This window comes from Oncorhynchus mykiss, chromosome 27 (assembly GCF_013265735.2).
Source record: "Oncorhynchus mykiss isolate Arlee chromosome 27, USDA_OmykA_1.1, whole genome shotgun sequence".
Lineage (NCBI taxonomy): Eukaryota > Metazoa > Chordata > Actinopteri > Salmoniformes > Salmonidae > Oncorhynchus > Oncorhynchus mykiss.
In genome coordinates, this window is record NC_048591.1 from 48,081,239 (window position 1) to 48,106,238 (window position 25,000).

The 25,000-nt window shown below is 46.1% G+C and overlaps 1 protein-coding gene across 2 annotated transcripts in view; it reads left to right on the forward strand.

Annotated features, from left to right (window-relative positions):
• Window positions 1-25,000, forward strand: part of tenm4 (teneurin transmembrane protein 4) — a 678,489-nt gene that overhangs the window by 440,642 nt on the left and 212,847 nt on the right. For both annotated transcript variants that reach the window (XM_036964775.1, XM_036964776.1), the window contains 3 exons: window positions 9,197-9,316; window positions 20,028-20,289; window positions 23,282-23,549. In XM_036964775.1, coding sequence (XP_036820670.1) covers window positions 9,197-9,316; window positions 20,028-20,289; window positions 23,282-23,549 — 650 coding nt within the window. The remainder of the gene's footprint in view (window positions 1-9,196; window positions 9,317-20,027; window positions 20,290-23,281; window positions 23,550-25,000) is intronic.

The window sequence follows — 25,000 nt, forward strand, 5'->3', positions numbered from 1 at the left end:
GCACTACTTTAGACCAGAGCTCTATACACCCTATTCCCTATATAGTGCACTACTTTAGACCAGAGCTCTGTACACCCTATTCCCTATATAGTGCACTACTTTATTCCTGGTTTGTTTACAGAAGACTGCTGCTCAGATTTATTTTAAAAAGCCACACACACACACACACACACACACACACACACACACACACACACACACATACACACACACACACACACACACACACACACACACACACACACACACACACACACACACACGTCATGGTCTGCTCTGTTCAGTTGATCCAAGGTCCTCTGAAGGGGACAAGCTTAAAGCTCTCGTTCCTGGGGAACGGAGTACCACAGAGTGAACCAATGAGCTTGCCTGGGGAGCGGTGTGTGTGTTTGGAGGTGGGAGAATGAGCTTGCCTCTAGTAAGGACGAGTCGAGGGCAGTCCCTTACATACAACCCTGTGTTAATTGTCTCCGGTGTGAGTCGACTGTTTAAGAACCACAAATGCATGAAAAAATTATCAGAAACGGCCCAGGTCTAATTAAAGAGGGAGGGGTGGCAGTGAACCAGTTGTTTGGGGACACGATTTTGGCAATACTGCAAAAATAGATGTAGCTTTAAACCCCGATCTATCCTCATAATGGGGATAGATAGGGGTAGGACTGGGATTAACCACCATAATGGGGATAGATAGGGGTAGGACTGAGGTTAACCACCATAATGGGGATAGATAGGGGTAGGACTGGGGTTAACCACCATAATGGGGATAGATAGGGGTAGGACTGGGGTTAACCACCATAATGGGGATAGATAGGGGTAGGACTGGGGTTAACCACCATAATGGGGATAGATAGGGGTAGGACTGGGGTTAACCACCATAATGGGGATAGATAGGGGTAGGACTGGGGTTAACCACCATAATGGGGATAGATAGGGGTAGGACTGGGGTTAACCTCCATAATGGGGATAGATAGGGGTAGGACTGGGGTTAACCACCATAATGGGGATAGATAGGGGTAGGACTGTGGTTAACCTCCATAATGGGGATAGATAGGGGTAGGACTGGGGTTAACCTCCATAATGGGGATAGATAGGGGTAGGACTGGGGTTCACCACCATAATGGGGATAGATAGGGGTAGGACTGGGGTTAACCTCCATAATGAGGATAGATAGGGGTAGGACTGGGGTTAACCTCCATAATGGGGATAGATAGGGGTAGGACTGGGGTTAACCACCATAATGGGGATAGATAGGGGTAGGACTGGGGTCAACCACCATAATGGGGATAGATAAGGGTAGGACTGGGGTTCACCACCATAATAGGGATAGATAGGGGTAGGTCTGGGGTTAACCACCATAATGGGGATAGATAGGGGTTAACCAACATAATGGGGATAGATAGGGGTAGGACTGGGGTTAACCTCCATAATGGGGATAGATAGGGGTAGGACTGGGGTTAACCTCCATAATAGGGATAGATAGGGGTAGGACTGGGGTTCACCACCATAATGGGGATAGATAGGGGTAGGACTGGGGTTCACCACCATAATGGGGATAGATAGGGGTAGGCCTGGGGTTAACCTCCATAATGGGGATAGATAGGGGTAGGACTGGGGTTAACCACCATAATGGGGATAGATAGGGGTTAACCACCATAATGGGGATAGATAGGGGTAGGACGGGGGTTCACCACCATAATGGGGATAGATAGGGGTAGGACTGGGGTTAACCACCATAATGGGGATAGATAGGGGTAGGACTGGGGTTAACCACCATAATGGGGATAGATAGGGGTAGGACTGGGGTTAACCACCATAATGGGGATAGATAGGGGTAGGCCTGGGGTTAACCACCATAATGGGGATAGATAAGGGTAGGACTGAAGTTAACCACCATAATGGGGATAGATAGGGGTAGGACTGGGGTTAACCACCATAATGGGGATAGATAGGGGTTAACCACCATAATGGGGATAGATAGGGGTAGGACGGGGGTTCACCACCATAATGGGGATAGATAGGGGTAGGACTGGGGTTAACCACCATAATGGGGATAGATAGGGGTAGGACTGGGGTTAACCACCATAATGGGGATAGATAGGGGTAGGACTGGGGTTAACCACCATAATGGGGATAGATAGGGGTAGGCCTGGGGTTAACCACCATAATGGGGATAGATAAGGGTAGGACTGAAGTTAACCACCATAATGGGGATAGATAGGGGTAGGACTGGGGTTAACCACCATAATGGGGATAGATAGGGGTAGGACTGGGGTAAACCACCATAATGGGGATAGATAGGGGTAGGACGGGGGTTCACCACCATAATGGGGATAGATAGGGGTAGGACTGAAGTTAACCTCCATAATAGGGATAGATAGGGGTTAACCTCCATAATGGGGATAGATAGGGGTTAACCTCCATAATGGGGATAGATAGGGGTTAACCTCCATAATGGGGATAGATAGGGGTAGGACGGGGGTTAACCACCATAATGGGGATAGATAGGGGTAGGACTGGGGTTAACCACCATAATGGCGATAGATAGGGGTAGGACTGGGGTTAACCACCATAATGGGGATAGATAGGGGTAGGACTGGGGTTAACCACCATAATGGGGATAGATAGGGGTAGGACTGGGGTTAACCACCATAATGGGGATAGATAAGGGTAGGACTGGGGTTCACCACCATAATGGGGATAGATAGGGGTAGGACTGGGGTTAACCACCATAATGGGGATAGATAGGGGTAGGACTTCGGTTCACCACCATAATGGGGATAGATAGGGGTAGGACTGGAGTTAACCTCCATAATCGGGATAGATAGGGGTAGGACTGGGGTTAACCTCCATAATGGGGATAGATAGGAGTTAACCTCCACAATGGGGATAGATAGGGGTAGGACTGGGGTTAACCTCCATAATGGGGATAGATAGGAGTTAACCTCCATAATGGGGATAGATAGGGGTAGGACTGGGGTTAACCTCCATAATGGGGATAGATAGGGGTAGGACTGGGGTTAACCTCCATATTGGGTATAGATAGGGGTTAACCACTATAGTGGTGATAGATAAGGGTAGGAGGCTATGTACAGGGGGGTACCGGTACAGAGTCAATCTGTAGACTATATACAGGGGTACCGGTACAGAGTCAATGTGGAGACTATATACAGGGGGTACCAGTACAGAGTCAATCGTGGAGGCTATATACAGGGGGTACCTGTACTGAGTCAATGTGGAGGCTATATACAGGGGGTACCGGTACAGAGTCAATGTGGAGGCTATATACAGGGTGTTACGGTACAGAGTCAATGTGGAGGCTATATACAGGGGGTACCGGTACAGAGTCAATGTGGAGGCTATATACAGGGGGTACCGGTACAGAGTCAATGTGGAGGCTATATACAGGGGGTACCGGTACAGAGTCAATGTGGAGGCTATATACAGGGGGTACCGGTAGGAGAGTCAATGTGGAGGCTATATACAGGGGGTACCGGTACAGAGTCAATGTGGAGGCTATATACAGGGGGTACCGGTACAGAGTCAATGTGGAGGCTATATACAGGGGGTACCGGTACAGAGTCAATGTGGAGGCTATATACAGGGGGTACCGGTACAGAGTCAATGTGGAGACTATATACAGGGTGTTACGGTACAGAGTCAGTGTGGAGGCTATATACAGGGGGTACCGGTACAGAGTCAATGTGGAGGCTATATACAGGGGGTACCGGTACAGAGTCAGTGTGGAGGCTATATACAGGGGGTACCGGGACAGAGTCAGTGTGGAGGCTATATACAGGGTGTTACGGTACAGAGTCAATGTGGAGGCTATATACAGGGGGTACCGGTACAGAGTCAATGTGGAGGCTATATACAGGGGGTACCGGTACAGAGTCAATGTGGAGACTATATACAGGGTGTTACGGTACAGAGTCAGTGTGGAGGCTATATACAGGGGGTACCGGTACAGAGTCAATGTGGAGGCTATATACAAGGGGTACCGGTACAGAGTCAATGTGGAGGCTATATACAGGGGGTACCGGTACAGAGTCAATGTGGAGACTATATACAGGGTGTTACGGTACAGAGTCAATGTGGAGGCTATATACAGGGGGTACCGGTACAGAGTCAATGTGGAGGCTATATACAGGGGGTACCGGTACAGAGTCAATGTGGAGGCTATATACAGGGGGTACCGGTACAGAGTCAATGTGGAGGCTATATACAGGGTGTTACGTTACAGAGTCAATGTGGAGGCTATATACAGGGGGTACCGGTACAGAGTCAATGTGGAGGCTATATACAGGGTATTACGGTACAGAGTCAATGTGGAGACTATATACAGGGTGTTACGGTACAGAGTCAATGTGGAGGCTATATACAGGGTATTACGGTACAGAGTCAATGTGGAGACTATATACAGGGTGTTACGGTACAGAGTCAGTGTGGAGGCTATATACAGGGGGTACCGGTACAGAGTCAATGTGGAGGCTATATACAGGGGGTACCGGTACAGAGTCAGTGTGGAGGCTATATACAGGGGGTACCGGGACAGAGTCAGTGTGGAGGCTATATACAGGGTGTTACGGTACAGAGTCAATGTGGAGGCTATATACAGGGGGTACCGGTACAGAGTCAATGTGGAGGCTATATACAGGGGGTACCGGTACAGAGTCAATGTGGAGACTATATACAGGGTGTTACGGTACAGAGTCAGTGTGGAGGCTATATACAGGGGGTACCGGTACAGAGTCAATGTGGAGGCTATATACAAGGGGTACCGGTACAGAGTCAATGTGGAGGCTATATACAGGGGGTACCGGTACAGAGTCAATGTGGAGACTATATACAGGGTGTTACGGTACAGAGTCAATGTGGAGGCTATATACAGGGGGTACCGGTACAGAGTCAATGTGGAGGCTATATACAGGGGGTACCGGTACAGAGTCAATGTGGAGGCTATATACAGGGGGTACCGGTACAGAGTCAATGTGGAGGCTATATACAGGGTGTTACGTTACAGAGTCAATGTGGAGGCTATATACAGGGGGTACCGGTACAGAGTCAATGTGGAGGCTATATACAGGGTATTACGGTACAGAGTCAATGTGGAGACTATATACAGGGTGTTACGGTACAGAGTCAATGTGGAGGCTATATACAGGGTATTACGGTACAGAGTCAATGTGGAGACTATATACAGGGTGTTACGGTACAGAGTCAATGTGGAGGCTATATACAGGGGGTACCGGTACAGAGTCAATGTGGAGACTATATACAGGGTGTTACGGTACAGAGTCAATGTGGAGGCTATATACAGGGGGTACCGGTACAGAGTCAATGTGGAGGCTATATACAGGGTATTACGGTACAGAGTCAATGTGGAGGCTATATACAGGGTGTTACGGTACAGAGGGGGGGATGTAAATAGTCCGGGTGGCATGTGAAGCTTTCTCATTAACGTTTTCCTCTCAGGATCAGGAAGGAAAAGCCCTTTGAGAACCTCTACAAGCCCTTAGTTTGATACCAGGGGATTTCTCTGTTTTTATTTCTGTCTATTTACTTATGCTATTGTTCCTACTGTTGTTTTCCTTTCTGTATCTGTTGAATTATTCATATGTGTTCCAGCTATGGAAATAGATTGCCATTCAGCAGCAGAAGAGAGTCATTTACTGTGCCGTGCTATAGTGTACTTTTCAATCTCTACTCTCTAGTGTACAGGCCTGAGTCTCTCTCTCTCTCTTTCTCTTTATCTCTCTCTCTCTCTCTCTCTCTCTCTCTCTCTCTCTCTCTCTCTCTCTCTCCTCTCTCACTCTATATCCTCTCTCTCTCTCTCTTTCTCTCTGTACTGTATGTAACAGGCCTCCCCTTGAGTCTCTCACTCTCTCTCTCCTCTCTCTCTCTCTCTCTCTCTCTCTCTCTCTCTCTCTCTTTCTCCTTCTCTCTCTCTCTCTCCCCTCTCTCTCTCTCTCTATCCCCTCTCTCCCACTCTCTCTCTCTCTCTCTCTCTCTCTCTCTCTCTCTCTCTCTCTCTCTCTGTCTCTCTCTCTCTCTCTCAATTCAATTCAATTCAAGGGCTTTATTGGCATGGGAAACATGTGTTAACATTGCCAAAGCAAGTGAGGTAGATAATATATAAAGTGAATATATAAAGTGAAATAAACTATAAAAATTAACAGTAAACATTACACATACAGACGTTTCAAAACAGTAAAGACATTACAAATGTCATATTATATATATGCAGTGTTTTAACAATGTACAAATGGTTAAAGGACACAAGATAAAATAAATAAGCATAAATATGGGTTGTATTTACAATGGTGTGTATTCTTCGCTGGTTGCCCTTTTCTCGTGGCAACAGGTCACAAATCTTGCTGCTGTGATGGCACACTGTGGAATTTCACCCAGTAGATATGGGAGTTTATCAAATTTGGATTTGTTTTCGAATTCTTTGTGGATCTGTGTAATCTGAGGGAAATATGTCTCTCTAATATGGTCATACATTGGGCAGGAGGTTAGGAAGTGCAGCTCAGTTTCCACCTCATTTTGTGGGCAGTGAGCACATAGCCTGTCTTCTCTTGAGAGCCATGTCTGCCTACGGCGGCCTTTCTCAATAGCAAGGCTATGCTCACTGAGCCTGTACATAGTCAAAGCTTTCCTTAATTTTGGGTCAGTCACAGTGGTCAGGTATTCTGCCACTGTGTTCTCTCTGTGTGGGGCCAAATAGCATTCTAGTTTGCTCTGTTTTTTTGTTAATTCTTTCCAATGTGTCAAGTAATTATATTTTTGTTTTCTCATGATTTGGTTGAGTCTAATTGTGCTGCTGTCATGTGGCTCTGTAGGGTGTGTTTGTGAACAGAGCCCCAGGACCAGCCCCAGAGCCTCAGACCATCTCTCTCTCTCTCTCTCTCTCTCTCTCTCTCTCTCTCTACTGTATGTAACAGGCCTCCCCCTGAGTCTCTCTCACTCAAATCAAATCAAATCAAATGTATTTATATAGCCCTTCGTACATCAGCTGATATCTCAAAGTGCTGTACAGAAACCCAGCCTAAAACCTCAAACAGCAAGCAATGCAGGTGTAGAAGCACGGTGGCTAGGAAAAACTCCCTAGAAAGGCCAAAACCTAGGAAGAAACCAGGTAGGCAAGTTGAGAACAAGTTCTCATTTACAATTGCGACCTGGCCAAGATAAAGCAAAGCAGTTCGACACATACAACGACACAGAGTTACACATGGAGTAAAACAAACATACAGTCAATAATACAGTATAAACAAGTCTATATACGATGTGAGCAAATGAGGTGAGATAAGGGAGGTAAAGGCAAAAAGGCCATGGTGGCAAAGTAAATACAATATAGCAAGTAAAACACTGGAATGGTAGATTTGCAATGGGAGAATGTGCAAAGTAGAAATAAAAATAATGGGGTGCAAAGGAGCAAAATAAATAAATAAAATAAATACAGTAGGGAAAGAGGTAGTTGTTTGGGCTAAATTATAGGTGGGCTATGTACAGGTGCAGTAATCTGTGAGCTGCTCTGACAGTTGGTGCTTAAAGCTAGTGAGGGAGATAAGTGTTTCCTGTTTCAGAGATTTTTGTAGTTCGTTCCAGTCATTGGCAGCAGAGTGGGGTGTGGGGTGGCCAGTCCTCTTCTGGCTGTGCCGGGTGGAGATTACAACAGAACATGGCCAAGATGTCCAAATGTTCATAAATGACCAGCATGGTCCAATAATAATAAGGCAGAACAGTTGAAACTGGAGCAGCAGCACGGCCAGGTGGACTGGGGACAGCAAGGAGTCATCATGTCAGGTAGTCCTGAGGCATGGTCCTAGGGCTCAGGTCCTCCGAGAGAGAGAAAGAAAGAGAGAAAGAGAGAATTAGAGAGAGCACACTTAAATTCACAAAGGACACCGAATAGGACAGGAGAAGTACTCCAGATATAACAAACTGACCCTAGCCCCCCGACACATAAACTACTGCAGCATAAATACTGGAGGCTGAGACAGGAGGGGTCAGGAGACACTGTGGCCCCATCCGAGGACACCCCCGGACAGGGCCAAACAGGAAGGATATAACCCCACCCACTTTGCCAAAGCACAGTCCCCACACCACTAGAGGGATATCTTCAACCACCAACTTACCATCCTGAGACAAGGCCAAGGACAAGACAAGGAGTATAGCCCACAAAGATATCCGCCACGGCACAACCCAAGGGGGGGCGCCAACCCAGACAGGGAGATCACATCAGTGACTCAGCCCACTCAAGTGACGCACCCCTCCTAGGGACGGTATGAAAGAGCCCCAGTAGCCAGTGACTCAGCCCCTGGGTTAGAGGCAGAGAATCCCAGTGGAAAGAGGGGAATCGGCCAGGCAGAGACAGCAAGGGCGGTTCGTTGCTCCAGAGCCTTTCCGTTCACCTTCCCACTCCTGGGCCAGACTACACTCAATCATATGATCCACTGAAGAGATGAGTCTTCAGTAAAGACTTAAAGGTTGAGACCAAGTTTGCCTCTCTCACATGGATCAGCAGACCATTCCATAAAAATGGAGCTCTATAGGAGAAAGCCCTGCCTCCAGCTGTTTGCTTAGAAATTCTAGGCACAATTAGGAGGCCTGCGTCTTGTGACCGTAGCGTACGTGTAGGTATGTACGGCAGGACCAAATCAGAGAGATAGGTAGGAGCAAGCCCATGTAATGCTTTGTAGGTTAGCAGTAAAACCTTGAAATCAGCCCTTGCTTTGACAGGAAGCCAGTGTAGGGAGGCTAGCACTGGAGTAATATGATCAATATGTTTGGTTCTAGTCAGGATTCTAGCAGCCGTATTTAGCACTAACTGAAGTTTATTTAGTGCTTTATCCGGGTAGCCGGAAAGTAGAGCATTGCAGTAGTCTAACCTAGAAGTGACAAAAGCATGGATTAATTTTTCTGCATCATTTTTGGACAGAAAGTTTCTGATATTTGCAATGTTACGTAGATGGAAAAAAAGATGTCCTTGAAATGGTCTTGATATGTTCTTCAAAAGAGAGATCAGGGTCCAGAGTAACGCCCGAGGTCCTTCACAGTTTTATTTGAGACGACTGTACAACCATTAAGATTAATTGTCAGATTCAACAGAAGATCTCTTTGTTTCTTGGGACCTAGAACAAGCATCTCTGTTTTGTCCGAGTTTAAAAGTCTCTCTCTCACTCTCTCTCCGTAGCCATGCCTGTGTGATTCGTGGACAGGTGGTAACGTCAGATGGAACGCCGCTCGTTGGTGTCAACATCAGCTTCATCAACAACCCTGCATATGGTTACACAATCACCAGGCAAGACGGCAGGTGAGACCTCTAGATACACACACACACACACACACACACAGAGTACACACACACACACACACACACACACACAGAGTACACACACACACACACACACACACACACACACACACACACGCACACACAGAGTACACACACACACACACACACACACACACACACACACACACACACACACACACGCACACACAGAGTACACACACACACACAATCACCAGGCAGGACGGCAGGTGAGACCTCTAGATACACACACACACACACACACACACAGAGTACACACACACACACACACACACACACACACACACACACACACACACGCACACACACACACACACACACACTCTTTATCTCCTCCATTTCTCCCTCCCCCTATCCCTCCCTTTATCATGGATGGCTCTCTGCTCTCAAAGTCCCTCTCTTTACCCTCTCAACCCCCAACACTTACATTAGTGTCTGCCCTCCCTCCCTCCTCACTCACCCTCCCTCCTTCCTTTCCTTCTCCCTCCCTACCTCCCTCCCTCCCTCCCTGCACACAACCTGCACCCCTGCCTCTTTTTTCCACATTCCTTCCATCTTTCATCTTCTTGTCTATCCACTTTCCTCCGCCCCCTCCTCCTCCGCCCCCCCTCCCCCTTCGCCCCCTCCTCGTCCCTACTCCTCCGCCTCCTCCTCCTCCTCTTCTGACTCCACCTCCTCTGCCCCTCCCCCTCCTCTGCCCCCTCCCCGCCCACCTCCACATCCCCCCTCCTCCTCTTCCTCTGCCCCCTCCTCATCCCTCATCCCTCCTCTGCCTCCACCTCCTCTGCCCCTCTTCGCCTCTACTCTCCTCCTCTCTTTTCTCCTCTCCTCCTCCTCTCAGTTCTTGTGGAAACAGTCATTGATGAATTGACAATGACTAGCACTAGCTACTAGATTAATTGATTGGGTGTCACTTGTATCAGTAACAACTTAACTTCAGACGCTGTTTAAACCCTTTGATCTGTTAGCGTTAAAGTACTCCCTGTGGGTCTCGAGCAGTGAGGTCTGATGTGAGGTCTGATATGAGGTCTGATGTGAGGTCTGATGTGAGGTCTGATATGAGGTCTGATGTGAGGTCTGATGTGAGGTCTGATATGAGGTCTGATATGAGGTCTGATATGAGGTCTGATGTGAGGTCTGATATGAGGTCTGATATGAGGTCTGATGTGAGGTCTGATATGAGGTCTGATGTGAGGTCTGATATGAGGTCTGATATGAGGTCTGATGTGAGGTCTGATGTGAGGTCTGATATGAGGTCTGATGTGAGGTCTGATATGAGGTCTGATGTGAGGTCTGATATGAGGTCTGATGTGAGGTCTGATATGAGGTCTGATGTGAGGTCTGATATGAGGTCTGATATGAGGTCTGATATGAGGTCTGATATGAGGTCTGATGTGAGGTCTGATATGAGGTCTGATATGAGGTCTGATATGAGGTCTGATATGAGGTCTGATGTGAGGTCTGATATGAGGTCTGATATGAGGTCTGATGTGAGGTCTGATATGAGGTCTGATATGAGGTCTGATATGAGGTCTGATGTGAGGTCTGATATGAGGTCTGATGTGAGGTCTGATATGAGGTCTGATGTGAGGTCTGATATGAGGTCTGATATGAGGTCTGATATGAGGTCTGATATGAGGTCTGATGTGAGGTCTGATATGAGGTCTGATATGAGGTCTGATATGAGGTCTGATATGAGGTCTGATGTGAGGTCTGATATGAGGTCTGATATGAGGTCTGATATGAGGTCTGATGTGAGGTCTGATATGAGGTCTGATATGAGGTCTGATGTGAGGTCTGATATGAGGTCTGATGTGAGGTCTGATATGAGGTCTGATATGAGGTCTGATGTGAGGTCTGATGTGAGGTCTGATATGAGGTCTGATGTGAGGTCTGATATGAGGTCTGATGTGAGGTCTGATATGAGGTCTGATGTGAGGTCTGATATGAGGTCTGATGTGAGGTCTGATATGAGGTCTGATATGAGGTCTGATGTGAGGTCTGATGTGAGGTCTGATATGAGGTCTGATGTGAGGTCTGATATGAGGTCTGATATGAGGTCTGATATGAGGTCTGATATGAGGTCTGATATGAGGTCTGATATGAGGTCTGATGTGAGGTCTGATGTGAGGTCTGATATGAGGTCTGATATGAGGTCTGATATGAGGTCTGATATGAGGTCTGATGTGAGGTCTGATATGAGGTCTGATGTGAGGTCTGATATGAGGTCTGATGTGAGGTCTGATATGAGGTCTGATATGAGGTCTGATATGAGGTCTGATATGAGGTCTGATATGAGGTCTGATATGAGGTCTGATGTGAGGTCTGATGTGAGGTCTGATATGAGGTCTGATATGAGGTCTGATATGAGGTCTGATATGAGGTCTGATGTGAGGTCTGATATGAGGTCTGATGTGAGGTCTGATGTGAGGTCTGATATGAGGTCTGATGTGAGGTCTGATATGAGGTCTGATATGAGGTCTGATGTGAGGTCTGATATGAGGTCTGATATGAGGTCTGATGTGAGGTCTGATGTGAGGTCTGATATGAGGTCTGATGTGAGGTCTGATATGAGGTCTGATGTGAGGTCTGATGTGAGGTCTGATATGAGGTCTGATGTGAGGTCTGATATGAGGTCTGATATGAGGTCTGATGTGAGGTCTGATGTGAGGTCTGATGTGAGGTCTGATATGAGGTCTGATGTGAGGTCTGATGTGAGGTCTGATATGAGGTCTGATATGAGGTCTGATATGAGGTCTGATGTGAGGTCTGATGTGAGGTCTGATATGAGGTCTGATGTGAGGTCTGATGTGAGGTCTGATGTGAGGACTGATATGAGGTCTGATATGAGGTCTGATGTGAGGTCTGATGTGAGGTCTGATATGAAGTCTGATGTGAGGTCTGATGTGAGGTCTGATGTGAGGTCTGATGTGAGGTCTGATATGAAGTCTGATGTGAGGTCTGATATGAAGTCTGATGTGAGGTCTGATGTGAGGTCTGATGTGAGGTCTGATATGAGATCTGATGTGAGGTCTGATATGAGGTCTGCTATGAGTTCTGATGTGAGGTCTGATGTGAGGTCTGATGTGAGGTCTTATGTGAGGTCTGATATGAGGTCTGATATGAGGTCTGATGTGAGGTCTGATGTGAGGTCTGATATGAGGTCTGGAGCAGTGAGGTCTGATATGAGGTCTGATGTGAGGTCTGATGTGAGGTCTGATATGAGGTCTGATGTGAGGTCTGATGTGAGGTCTGATGTGAGGTCTGATGTGAGGTCTGATGTGAGGTCTGATGTGAGGTCTGATGTGAGGTCTGATATGAGGTCTGGAGCAGTGAGGTCTGATATGAGGTCTGATGTGAGGTCTGATGTGAGGTCTGGAGCAGTGAGGTCTGATGTGAGGTCTGATATGAGGTCAGGAGCAGTGAGGTCTGATGTGAGGACTGATGTGAGGTCTGATATGAGGTCTGATATGAGGTCTGATGTGAGGTCTGATGTGAGGTGTGATGTGAGGTCTGATATGAGGTCTGGAGCAGTGAGGTCTGATATGAGGTCTGATGTGAGGTCTGATGTGAGGTCTGGAGCAGTGAGGTCTGATGTGAGGTCTGATATGAGGTCTGGAGCAGTGAGGGCTGATGTGAGGTCTGATGTGAGGTCTGATATGAGGTCTGGAGCAGTGAGGTCTGATGTGAGGTCTGATGTGAGGTCTGATGTGAGGTCTGCTATGAGTTCTGATGTGAGGTCTGTTATGAGTTCTGATGTGAGGTCTGATGTGAGGTTTGATGTGAGGTCTGATGTGAGGTTTGATGTGAGGTCTGATGTGAGGTCTGATATGAGGTCTGATGTGAGGTCTGATATGAGGTTTGATGTGAGGTCTGATAAGAGGTCTGATATGAGGTCTGATATGAAGTCTGATGTGAGGTCTGATATGAGGTCTGATGTGAGTTCTGATATGAGGTATGATGTGAGGTCTGATATGAGGTTTGATGTGAGGTCTGATATGAGGTCTGATGTGAGGTCTGCTATGAGTTCTGATGTGAGGTCTGATGTGAGGTCTTATGTGAGGTCTGATATGAGGTCTGATATGAGGTCTGATGTGAGGTCTGATGTGAGGTCTGATATGAGGTCTGGAGCAGTGAGGTCTGATATGAGGTCTGATGTGAGGTCTGATATGAGGTCTGGAGCAGTGAGGTCTGATATGAGGTCTGATGTGAGTTCTGATATGAGGTCTGATGTGAGGTCTGATATGAGGTCTGATGTGAGATCTGATATTTGGTTTGATGTGAGGTCTGATGTGAGGTCTGATGTGAGGTCTGATGTGAGGTCTGATATGAGTTCTGATGTGAGGTCTGATGTGAGGTCTGATATGAGGTCTGATGTGAGGTCTGATATGAAGTCTGATGTGAGGTCTGATATGAGGTCTGATGTGAGGTCTGATATGAGGTATGATATTCGGTCTGATGTGAGGTAGCTGAATAGAGTTACTCACATGGCTTAAGGCAGTGTCATGATTGATAACGACCAGGGCAGAGAAGCCCTTCGTTGATTGGCTGAGCTGAACTGCTCGCTGGGAGACCAGGAAGCCTGGGGGGGAGCTGTCCAGATGTGTTGGAGTGTGATGTGGAGGCAGTGCGGGGTCGGGGGTGGTGTACAAACGGACAAAGCACACCATGTGGACTGTGGCCTCACAGCAGGGAGAGCAGAACCTTTACCATCATCATCACCATCCCCCTCATTCCACCTGCTTCTACTGCCTGGCCATTTACATACAGTACTACTGACTGGTCATATACACACAGTACTACTGCCTGGCTATATACACACAGTACTACTGACTGGCTATATACACACAATACTACTGGCTGGCTATATACACACAGTACTACTGACTGGCCATATACACACAGTACTACTGCCTGGCCATATACACACAATACTACTGACTGGCTATATACACACAGTACTACTGACTGGCCATATACACACAGTACTACTGACTGGCCATATACACACAGTACTACTGACTGGACATATACACACAGTACTACTGCCTGGCCATATACACACAGTACTACTGACTGGCCATATACACACAGTACTACTGCCTGGCCATATACACACAGTACTACTGACTGGACATATACACACAGTACTACTGACTGGCCATATACACACAGTACTACTGACTGGCCATATACACACAGAACTACTGCCTGACCATATACACACAGTACTACTGCCTGGCCATATACACACAGTACTACTGCCTGGCCGTATACACACAGTACTACTGCCTGGCCATATACACACAGTACTACTGACTGGCCATATACACACAGTACTACTGACTGGCCATAATACACACAGTACTACTGACTGGCCATAATACACACAGTACTACTGACTGGTCATATACACACAGTACTACTGACTGGCCATATACACACAGTACTACTGCCTGGCCATATACACACAGTACTACTGCCTGGCCGTATACACACAGTACTACTGCCTGGCCATATACACACAGTACTACTGACTGGCCATATACACATAGTACTACTGACTGGCCATAATACATACAGTACTACTGACTGGCCATAATACACACAGTACTACTGACTGGTCATATACACACAGTACTACTGACTGGCCATATACACACAGTACTACTGACTGGCCATATACACACAGTACTACTGACTGGCCATATACACACAGTACTACTGACTGGCCATATACACACAGTACTACTGACTGGCCATATACACACAGTACTACTGACTGGCCATATACACACAGTACTACTGACTGGCCGTATACACACAGTACTACTGCCTGACCTAACACTTACCATCATCCTCATACAAGACAGTAGTATGCACCCCTGACCAAGGGCACAGCGCAGTACCAAGGGCGGCACAGACCTTTGTTTACTGCTTTAGCCAATCAGGGCACTGTATTCCAGAGGGGTGGGGGATGTATATTTATAGCAGGCCTCTGTCTACGTGGCAGAGCCCCTGAATCAGAGGCTGTAGCCTGCAGGGTCCATTGGGAGTGACTACTGTCCCCTGTCGCAGCTGGGTCGGCAGGTTGACCAGCTAATTGACTGTAGTGGAAGTGGAGGGAGAAGTGTTCTGCGGTCACAATTCTATTCTATACTTTACAATGTAGTACTATAAAATACTACGCAATATTATACAATACAATACAGTACTATACAATACAGTACTATACAGTACTATACCATTCTATGCAATACAATACAGTACTATACAATACAATACAGTATTATACAATACAGTACTATACCATTCTATACAATACAATGCAGTACTATACAGTACAATACAGTATTATACCATACTATACAATACAATACCATTCTACCGTTCTATACCATTCTATTCAATGCAGTACTATACAATACAGTAATATACCATTCTATACAATACAATGTAGTACTGTACAATACAATACAGTATTATACAATACCGTACTATACCATTCTATACAATACAATGCAGTACTATACAGTACAATACCGTACTATACCATTCTATACAATACAATGCAGTACTATACAGTACAATAAAGTATTATACCATACTATACAATACAATACAGTATTATACCATTCTATACAATACAATACAGTACTATACTGTACTATACAGTACTATACAATTCGATAGAATACAATGCAGTACTATACAGTACAATACAGTATTATACCATACTATACAATACAATACAATTCTATACAATTCAATGCAGTGCTATACAAAACTATGCAATATTATACAATACAATACAGTACTATACAATACAGTACTATTCAGTACTATACCATTCTATACAATACAATACAGTACTATACCATTCTATACAATACAATACAATGTTATACCATACTATACAATACAATACAGTTATATACCATTCTATTCAATGCAGTACTATACAATACAGTAATATGCCATTCTATACAATACAATGCAGTAATATACAGTACAATACAGTATTATACCATACTATACAATACAATACAATTCTATACAATTCAATGCAGTGCTATACAAAACTATGCAATATTATACAATACAATACAGTACTATACAATACAGTACTATTCAGTACTATACCATTCTATACAATACAATACAGTACTATACCATTCTATACAATACAATACAATATTATACCATACTATACAATACAATACAGTTATATACCATTCTATTCAATGCAGTACTATACAATACAGTAATATGCCATTCTATACAATACAATGCAGTAATATACAGTACAATACAGTATTATACCATTCTATGCAATACAATACAGTACTATACTGTACTATACAGTACTATACAATTCAATACAATACAATGCAGTACTATACAATACAATACAATTCTATGCAGTGCTATACAAAACTATACAATATTATACAATACAATACCATTCTATACAAAACAATAAAGTATTATACCATTCTATACAGTATTATACCATTATACCATTATATACAGTACTATACAATATTATACAATACAATACAGTACTATACACTACAATACAATTCTATACAATTCAATGCAGTACTATACAATATTATACAATACAATACAGTACTATACAATACAATAATATTCTATACAATTCAATGCAGTACCAAACAATACTATACAATATTATACAATACAATACAGTACTATACAATTCAATGCAATACACTATACACTACTATACAGTACTATACCATTCTATACAGTACTATACAATGCTATACAATACAGTACAATACATGACCATTCTATACAGTACTATACAATACAATGCAGTACTATACACTGTATTACAGTACCATACAATACTATACAAGACAATACAATACAGTACTATACCATTCAATACAGTATGATACAATATTATTAAATACTGTACTGTACTATACAATTCAATACAGTAATATACTATACCATTCTATACAATTCAATATAGTACTCTATAATACTATACAATATTATACAATATTATACAGTACTATACAATACTATACAATTCAATACAGCACTATACAATACTATGCAATACAATACAGTACTATATCATTCAAAACATCACAATACAATACTATCCAATACTATACAGTACTATACAATACTGTAAAAATACTATACAATACCATATTATACAGTACTATATGAGAGGCCTCTAGCTGACTAAGTGAGTTCTGCTGTATGGATGTATTCAGAGAGAGGGAAAGATCAGAGTGTTTATCAATGAACCATGGTTAGAAAGCATGGTAGCAACACTGATAGGGAGTTAGACCAGACCAGCCCATTCCAGCCAGGCCAGCCCATTCCAGCCAGGCCAGCCCATTCCAGCCAGGCCAGCCCATTCCAGCCAGGCCAGCTCAGTCAGAGCAGACCAGCCGGGCCAGCCCATTCCAGCCAGGCCAGCCCATTCCAGCCAGGCCAGCTCAGTCAGAGCAGACCAGCCGGGCCAGCCCATTCTAGCCGGGCCAGCTCAGTCAGACCAGACTAGACCAGCCGGGCCAGCCCATTCTAGCCGGGCCAGCTCAGTCAGACCAGACCAGCCGGGCCAGCCCATTCTAGCCGGGCCAGCTCAGTCAGACCAGACTGGACCAGCCGGGCCAGCCCATTCTAGCCGGGCCAGCTCAGTCAGACCAGACTAGATCAGCCGGGTCAGCCCATTCTAGCCGGGCCAGCTCAGTCAGACCAGACTAGACCAGCCGGGCCAGCCCATTCTAGCCGGGCCAGCTCAGTCAGACCAGACCAGACGGGCCAGCCCATTCTAGCCGGGCCAGCTCAGTCAGACCAGACTGGACCAGCCGGGCCAGCCCATTCTAGCCGGGCCAGCTCAGTCAGACCAGACCAGTCGGGCCAGCCCATTCTAGCCGGGCCAGCTCAGTCAGATCAGACCATTCCAGCCGGGCCAGCTCAGTCAGACCAGACCAGGCCAGCCGGGCCTAGGCAGAGTTGTGCTCTGTATGCAGGGCAGAGAGAGAGAGACAGAGAGAGATAGCTCTGATTGCATTGCAGGGCTTTTAGACGGGCGGATGTGAGAGCGGACAGGCTAACCTCGCTGTGAGGGATCGATAGAGAAGTGGCTTCCTCCATTTTGCTGCTGCACCGAACAGATCTCCTCTGTTCCTAGTAGCTTCATGCCTCATAGGCTATATTTAAATATGAGCAGCGACACAGCACGGTGCATTACACAAACAGGGCTGAGGAGTCACGTTATATCTGCATCCCAAATGGCACCATATTCTCTCCATTGTGCTCTACTTTTGACCTTTTGACCCTATGGGCGGGTCCCTGGTCAAAAGTAGTGCACTACATAGGGAATAAGGTGCCATTTGGGATGCCTCCTATGTGCCTGAACTTAAAAAGTCTCCATTCTGTTGAAACAGATAATAACACATTGCTATTCGGCGTGTGACGTCAATTCAGGCTCGGTGCTCCTACTGCGTCTCCTCAATGCATTAGCTTCATCATTCTCCACCAGCTGGCCTGGCTGGAATGGGCTGGCCTGGCTGGAATGGGCTGGCCCGGCTGGAATGGGCTGGCCCGGCTGGAATGGGCTGGCCCGGCTGGAATGGGCTGGCCCGGCTGGAATGGGCTGGCCTGGCTGGAATGGGCTGGCCCGGCTGGAATGGGCTGGCCCGGCTGGAATGGGCTGGCCCGGCTGGAATGGGCTGGCCCGGCTGGAATGGGCTGGCCCGGCTGAAATGGGCTGGCCCGGCTGGAATGGGCTGGCCCGGCTGGAATGGGCTGAGTGAAATAAATGGTGGAACCAACAAACAGCATCATTTTTACCGATAGTCTTTTCATTTAGTCTGTTACATTAGTTCAGTACAATGTGATCACAGTAGCAACACTCTTAATTAGGGTTCATTGGAGATATTCACTATATGATGAGTTAAATATGACTGGGATTAAACCTTGAATATGTAGTGTATTAACAATTAGAGATAAAAATTCATTGTTATTTCTTTGTTTTCCGAAGGATATGCATTATGTCTATAAATGAATGAAAATGATTAAAACAAAAATGAATTCATATACAATTATTGATACACACAGGAAACTGTTGAGCATGAAAAAACCCAGCAGCGTTGCAGTTCTTGATACAAACCGGTGCGCCTGGCACCTACAGTCGTGGCGTAAAGTTTTGAGAATGACACAAATATTAATTTCCACAAAGTTTGCTGCTTCAGTGTCTTCAGATATTTTTGTCAGATGTTACTATGGAATACTGAAGTATAATTACAAGCATTTCATAAGTGTCAAAGGCTTTTATTGACAATTACATGAAGTTGATGCAAAGAGTCAATATTTGCAGTGGTGACCCTTCTTTTTCAAGACCTCTTCAATCCGACCTGACATGCTGTCAATTAACTTCTGGGCCACATCCCGACTGATGGCAACCCATTCTTACATAATCAATGCTTGGAGTTTGTCAGACTTTGTGGGTTTTTGTTTGTCCACCCGCCTCTTGAGGATTGACCACAAGTTCTCAATGGGATTAAGGTCAGGGGAGTTTCCTGGCAATGGACCCAAAATATCTATGTTTTGTTCCCCCGAGCCACTTAGTTATCACTTCCCTTTAAAGTCAGATGTGTTCTACTTAATTCCACCCTGTTTGTGTGTTCCTTCCAAGTTTTGACCTGGTGACCAACGGGGGCGTGGCCATCGCCCTGCGCTTCGAGCGCGCTCCGTTCATCACCCAGGAGCACACGCTGTGGTTGCCATGGGGACGCTTCTTCGTCATGGATACCATCGTGATGCGTCACGAGGAGAATGAGATCCCCAGCTGTGATGTCAGCGGCTTCACGCGTCCATCCCCCATCTTGTCCCCGGCACCCCTCACCGCCTTCGCCGGGGCCTGCTCCGAGAGGGGGACCATCGTACCCGAAATACAGGTACAGACTCCGATAGAATTTCAATTTGAATCCCAGCCATGTAATAGGATCTCTGTTTTTTTATTTTACCAGGTAGGTATTTTTCCCTATTTTACCAGGTATGTTGACTGAGAACGCATTTTAATTTACAGCAACGACCTGGGGGATAGTTACAGAGGAGTGGAGTGGGATGAATGAGCCACCATCTTGTCCTCTCAGTACCCCCTTCCTCTCATCCCTGCACTGTGGGTTGTGGTTTACATGCACATCTCCTCTTCTGTTCTGTTCTCTTCTGCCGTCCTCCGTTCTCTTCTCTTCTGTTCTCTCCTGTTCTGTTCACTCCTGTTCTGTTCTCTTCTGTTCTCTCCTGCTCTGTTCTGTTCTGTTCTCTTCTGTTCTCTCCTGTTCTGTTCTGTTCTGTTCTGTTCTCTTCTGTTCTGTTCTCTTCTCTTCTGTTCTCTCCTGTTCTGTTCTCTTCTGTTCTCTTCTGTTCTGTTCTCTTCTGTTCTGTTCTCTTCTCTTCTGTTCTCTCCTGTTCTGTTCTCTTCTGTTCTCTTCTCTCCTGTTCTGTTCTGTTCTCTTCTGTCGTCCTCTGTTCTCCTCTGTTCTCTTCTCTTCTGTTCTGTTCTGTTCTATTCTGTTCTGTTCTCTTCTGTTCTGTTCTCTTCTGTTCTGTTCTCTTCTCTTCTCTTCTGTTCTCTCCTGTTCTGTTCTCTTCTGTTCTCTTCTCTCCTGTTCTGTTCTGTTCTCTTCTGTCGTCCTCTGTTCTCCTCTGTTCTCTTCTGTTCTGTTCTCTTCTGTTCTGTTCTCTTCTCTTCTCTTCTGTTCTCTCCTGTTCTGTTCTCTTCTGTTCTCTTTTCTCCTGTTCTGTTCTGTTCTCTTCTGTCGTCCTCTGTTCTCCTCTGTTCTCTTCTGTTCTCTTCTCTTCTGTTCTGTTCTGTTCTCTTCTGCCGTCCTCCGTTCTCTTCTCTTCTGTTCTCTCCTGTTCTGTTCACTCCTGTTCTGTTCTCTTCTGTTCTCTCCTCTTCTGTTCTCTTCTGTTCTCTTCTGTCGTCCTCTGTTCTCTTCTCTTCTCTTCTCTTCTGTTCTGTTCTGTTCTGTTCTCTTCTGTTCTGTTCTCTTATGTTCTGTTCTCTTCTGTTCTCTCCTGTTCTGTTCTCTCCTGTTCTGTTCTGTTCTCTTCTGTCGTCCTCTGTTCTCCTCTGTTCTCTTCTCTTCTCCTCTGTCTCTCCTATTATAATGATTCATGCCAGACGTGGTACAGACAGCTAAAGCTCCCCACTCTAAAGACCAGACACCAGTGATGCTATCTGACCAGTATAATAATGACTCAGTCCTGTGATGCTATCTGACCAGTATAATAATGACTCAGTCCTGTGATGCTATCTGACCAGTGTAGTAATGACTCAGTCCAGTGATGCTATCTGACCAGTGTAATAATGACTCAGTCCTGTGATGCTATCTGACCAGTATAATAATGACTCAGTCCTGTGATGCTATCTGACCAGTATAATAATGACTCAGTCCTGTGATGCTATCTGACCAGTATAATAATGACTCAGTCCTGTGATGCTATCTGACCAGTATAATAATGACTCAGTCCTGTGATGCTATCTGACCAGTATAATAATGACTCAGTCCTGTGATGCTATCTAACCAGTATAATAATGACTCAGTCGTCATGACGATGATAAATACATCTCCTCAACACCCAGGACACATTTGAATTTCTATGAGGTTTACAAGTGGGTGTTTAAAAGGCAGTATCATAGAGGCTTCCTCGCTGTGTAGTCTGATCTGCTCTCTACCAGCCCATCCCTCTCTCTCTCTCTTTCTCGCTCCCTCTCTCTCTCTCTCTCTCTCTCTCTCTTTCTCGCTCCCTCTCTCTCTCTCTCTCTCTCTCTCTCTCTCTCTCTCTCTCTCTCTCTCTCTCTTTCTTGCTCCCTCTCTCTCTCTCTCTCTCTCTCTCTCTCTCTTTCTCGCTCCCTCTCTCTCTCTCTCTCTCTCTCTCTTTCTCGCTCCCTCTCTCTCTCTCTGTCTCTCTCTCTCTCTCTCTCTCTCTCTCTCTCTCTCTCTCTCTCTCGTTCTTTCTTACTCTCTCTCTCTCTCTCTCTCTCTCTCTCTCTCTCTCTTCATAACAGAACACATCATAATGGTAAAGAACAGCCTGACCTACCCGGTCTGTTCCGGATCGTTGGTATGCTGGGCAGGGTGCTGACCAGCCAGTGACCTCTAACCTTTAACCCTTGGGCTAGTATTCATAAAGAGTCTCAGAGTAGAAGGGTGGATCTAGCATCTGGTCCTCCTTGTCCATGACTGCATTTACACAGCCAAAAATACATGATGTGAAAAGATATGTGATTGGTCAATTACTCGCTGCCTGCCTGCCTGCCTGCCTGTCTGTCAGAATTGGGCTACCTGTCTAAACGCAGCCTATTAACCTTTAACTATTTTGCCACTAGGCAGTGAACTTAATTCAACTGATCAATGGCCGGATGAGTAGTCGTCTGGGTTGAATCAGGTGTGTTAACAATGGAATAGATTTAAGACATCAAACATATTTAGAGTGGCCTGAGGACAGTTTAGAGAAGCATTGCCCTACCAGCTCTCCTTCTTAACTACTTGTCTGTCTGTCTGTCTGTCTGCCTGCCTGCCTGCCTGTTTGTCTGCCTGCCTGTCTGTCTGCCTGGACAGTCTATATCAACACCAGGGTATTAATTCATCTCTAGTGCATCAACACATGGACACAAACTGTACATGCTTTGAGCGTCCAAGTACATATTAGTGTTAGTTATCATATGGATGAAATTAATGAAAGATAACAACAAACATGCTCCTCCTGTTGATGGTGGTGTAACACTGTATCTTCCCCCCTCTCCCTAGGCTCTCCAGGAAGAGGTTCCTATCCCCGGGACAGACATGGTGTTGAGCTCCCTGAGCAGTAGTGTGGTAGTATAAAGGTCAATATGTCCCCCAGTGTAACCATCTATTTCTTCCCCCCCCCCCTCCCTAGGCTCTCCAGGAAGAGGTTCCTATCCCCGGGACAGACATGGCGTTGAGCTACCTGAGCAGTAGGAGCCCTGGGTATAAGTCCATCCTGCGGGTGACCCTGACCCACTCCACCGTGCCCTTTAACCTGATGAAGGTACACCTTGTGGTGGCGGTGGAGGGACGACTGTTCAGGAAGTGGTTCCCTGTTGCTCCTAATCTCAACTATAACTTCGTCTGGGACAAGGCTGATGTCTACAGTCAGAAGGTCTATGGGCTGTCTGAGGCCTTCGGTGAGGGAAAGTTTATTATTTATTATTTATCCTTTGTTTTAACGGTATTTGTATGTTGGTGGGTGTTTGGAGGAAGGACATACCTGTATTTGTATGTAGTTGATTGGTGGAAGGACATACCTGTATTTGTATGTAGTTGATTGGTGTATTATGGATAGATTGATTGTTTGATTCGGGACTCCTGAGTGTAGAAACTGCATCTCAGTGCTATGTGGGGGGCTCCAGAGTGGAGCAGGGGTCTAAGACACTGCATCTCAGTGCTATATGGGGTCTCCAGAGTGGAGCAGGGGTCTAAGACACTGCATCTCAGTGCTATATGGGGGGGGGGGGGGTTCCAGAGTGGAGCAGGGGTCTAAGACACTGCATCTCAGTGCTATATGGGGGGGGGGGGTTCCAGAGTGGAGCAGGGGTCTAAGACACTGCATCTCAGTGCTATATGGGGGGATTCCAGAGTGGAGCAGGGGTCTAAGACACTCTATCTCAGTGCTATATGGGGGGGGTTCCAGAGTGGAGCAGGGGTCTAAGACACTGCATCTCAGTGCTATGTGGGGGCTCCAGAGTGGAGCAGGGGTCTAAGGCACTGCATCTCAGTGCTATATGTGGTCTCCAGAGTGGAGCAGGTGTCTAAGACACTGCATCTCAGTGCTATATGGGGGGCTCCAGAGTGGAGCAGGGGTCTAAGACACTGCATCTCAGTGCTATATGGGGGGCTTCAGAGTGGAGCAGGGGTCTAAGACACTGCATCTCAGTGCTATGTGGGGGGCTCCAGAGTGGAGCAGGGATCTAAGACACTGCATCTCAGTGCTATATGGGGGGCTCCAGAGTGGAGCAGGGGTCTAAGACACTGCATCTCAGTGCTATGTGGGGGGCTCCAGAGTGGAGCAGGGATCTAAGACACTGCATCTCAGTGCTATGTGGGGGGCTCCAGAGTGGAGCAGGGGTCTAAGACACTGCATCTCAGTGCTCTGTGGGGGACTCCAGAGTGGAGCAGGGGTCTAAGACACTGCATCTCAGTGCTATATGGGGGGCTCCAGAGTGGAGCAGGGGTCTAAGACACTGCATCTCAGTGCTATGTGGGGGGCTCCAGAGTGGAGCAGGGATCTAAGACACTGCATCTCAGTGCTATATGGGGGACTCCAGAGTGGAGCAGGGATCTAAGACACTGCATCTCAGTGCTATGTGGGGGGCTCCAGAGTGGAGCACTGGTCTAAGACACTGCATCTCAGTGCAAGAGGCGTCACTGCAGTCCCTGGTTCAAATCCAGGCTGTCCCATAGGGCCAATTGGCCCAGCGTCATCCGTGTTTGGCTGGGGATAGGCCTTCATTGTAAATAAGAATTTGTTAAATAAAGTTTAAATAAATAAAAATGTAAAAAATTGATGGAAAGATTGTTTGATTGATTGAATTACGGTTGAATGATTGATTGGTTGATTGAATTACGGTTGATTGGT